General features: G+C 44.5%; 1 protein-coding gene across 1 annotated transcript in view; it reads left to right on the top strand.

Moving 5' to 3' along the window:
* The window catches only part of Gk5 (glycerol kinase 5), a 63,731-nt gene that overhangs the window by 58,890 nt on the left and 3,178 nt on the right, over positions 1–1,663 (top strand). Inside the window, exon 15 of the mRNA XM_021207428.2 lies at positions 412–545. Within this exon, the coding sequence (XP_021063087.1) occupies positions 412–545 (134 nt within the window). The remainder of the gene's footprint in view (positions 1–411; positions 546–1,663) is intronic.

Below are 1,663 nucleotides of genomic sequence, written 5' to 3' on the forward strand. Positions count from 1 at the left end.
AAAAAAAAAAAAAAAAAAAAAAAAAAGAAAAAGCAAGAAAAAGCATTTCAAGATTACTCAGTAAGATCCTATACATAAGCCATGGTACTTATTTGCAGCACTTGGGAGGCAAGGGCAGGAGAATTGGAACCTCTTCAACTAGGGAGTCCAGGACAACCCAGGCTTCATGAGACCTTTGTGGTTTTGTTTCCGTTGTAAAGATCTCATCGGATGTTCAGCGCCAAATGATATCATTTTGAAACTAAAAATAAAAGCATAGCCGGGTTGAGGTGGCAGCTCAGTGGTCCAGGCCTGCTTAGCACCCCCAAAGCTCTGGCTCAACATCCAGCACTCTCCCAGCAAAAGTTAGCTTCCTAAAGTCTAGTTTATGGTTGTCTAAGAGTAACTCACTTCGACTTCTGCTTCCCACAGGGCAGATGGAGGCGTGTGCAACAATGCTTTCGTCATGCAGATGACTTCAGACCTGATTAATGAGAAGATAGACAGACCTGCTCACTTTGACATGTCCTGCTTGGGTGCAGCCTCTCTGGCTGGCCTTGCTGTTGGTATGTGGAGCCCTTCCTTGTGAGCTCATCCCCGGTCACAAAATGACAGAGAGCCTCTGCAAAGCTTGTCTACATGGGTGTTTGCCCTCTGTCCTCTGTTAGAAGCCTAACTTCCATCCTAACTTTACAAGAAAGACTGTGAAGTAAGGACATTTCAGTTACAGCTACTCCAGTCTCTAGCAAGGGATGGTCTGGGATGAACTTTCTCAGTGTACAATATGACAGAAAAGAACTGTGAGACAGATGGTGTTCAGGAGACCACTGAGGAATGGAAGCCTGCGTAGTTACCCTTAGAATGGATGCCACAGGGAAAAGTGAGAATGTAGAGCTGAGGACCAAGAGTGAAAAATGACTAAGAAAGCCAGGTGTGGCGGCACACGCCTTTGATCCCAGCACTTGGGAGGCAGAGGCAGGCGGATTTCTGAGTTCAGGATACACAGAGAAACCCTGTTTCAAAAAACCCTCACCCCCCCCCCAAAAAAAAAAAAGAAAGAAAAATGACTAAGAAATGTTCGTGGTGAGAGCAAATTCTAGCCAACCCAGCCTAACAGGGTTCTCACTGGATACAGACCAGGGTTATGGGAGAGCCCTTGGGGTGAACCTGGAGACCTGGAAGTTGAACCATAAGTTGAGAAGAGATCAGATGCATTGATGGGTCTGCCACTAGACCTGTCTTTTTTTAGAAATCAGCCAATTTAAAAAATTGCTGGTCGGGGGTGGTGCACACCTTTAGTTCCAGCACTCGGAGGTAGAGGCAGAGACAGAGACAGAAACAGGTGGATCTCTGAGTTTAAGGCCAGCCTGGTGTACAGAGTGAGTTCCAGGACAGGGCTACACAGAGAAACCCTATCTTGAAAAACCAAAAGAAAAAAAAAGAGAGAGAAAATCAGCCCTTCTTCTACTTACATCAGCCGTTGAACACCTTCTATAAGATCCTCACTACTCACAGCTGGGAGTTAAGGGATGACAGCCACAGTCCATGGTCTCTGTATGATCAAACAGATGCCTGCTGTATGTGAAGCTCTCTGTTCAACCCTAATATAAACAAAAAAAGTGTTATAAATGCTATTCAGAAATAAGACTAAGAGTTAAAAAGCAAAAAATAAAATAAAAAAAAA

Source organism: Mus pahari, chromosome 10 (genome assembly GCF_900095145.1).
Source record: "Mus pahari chromosome 10, PAHARI_EIJ_v1.1, whole genome shotgun sequence".
Taxonomy (NCBI): domain Eukaryota; kingdom Metazoa; phylum Chordata; class Mammalia; order Rodentia; family Muridae; genus Mus; species Mus pahari.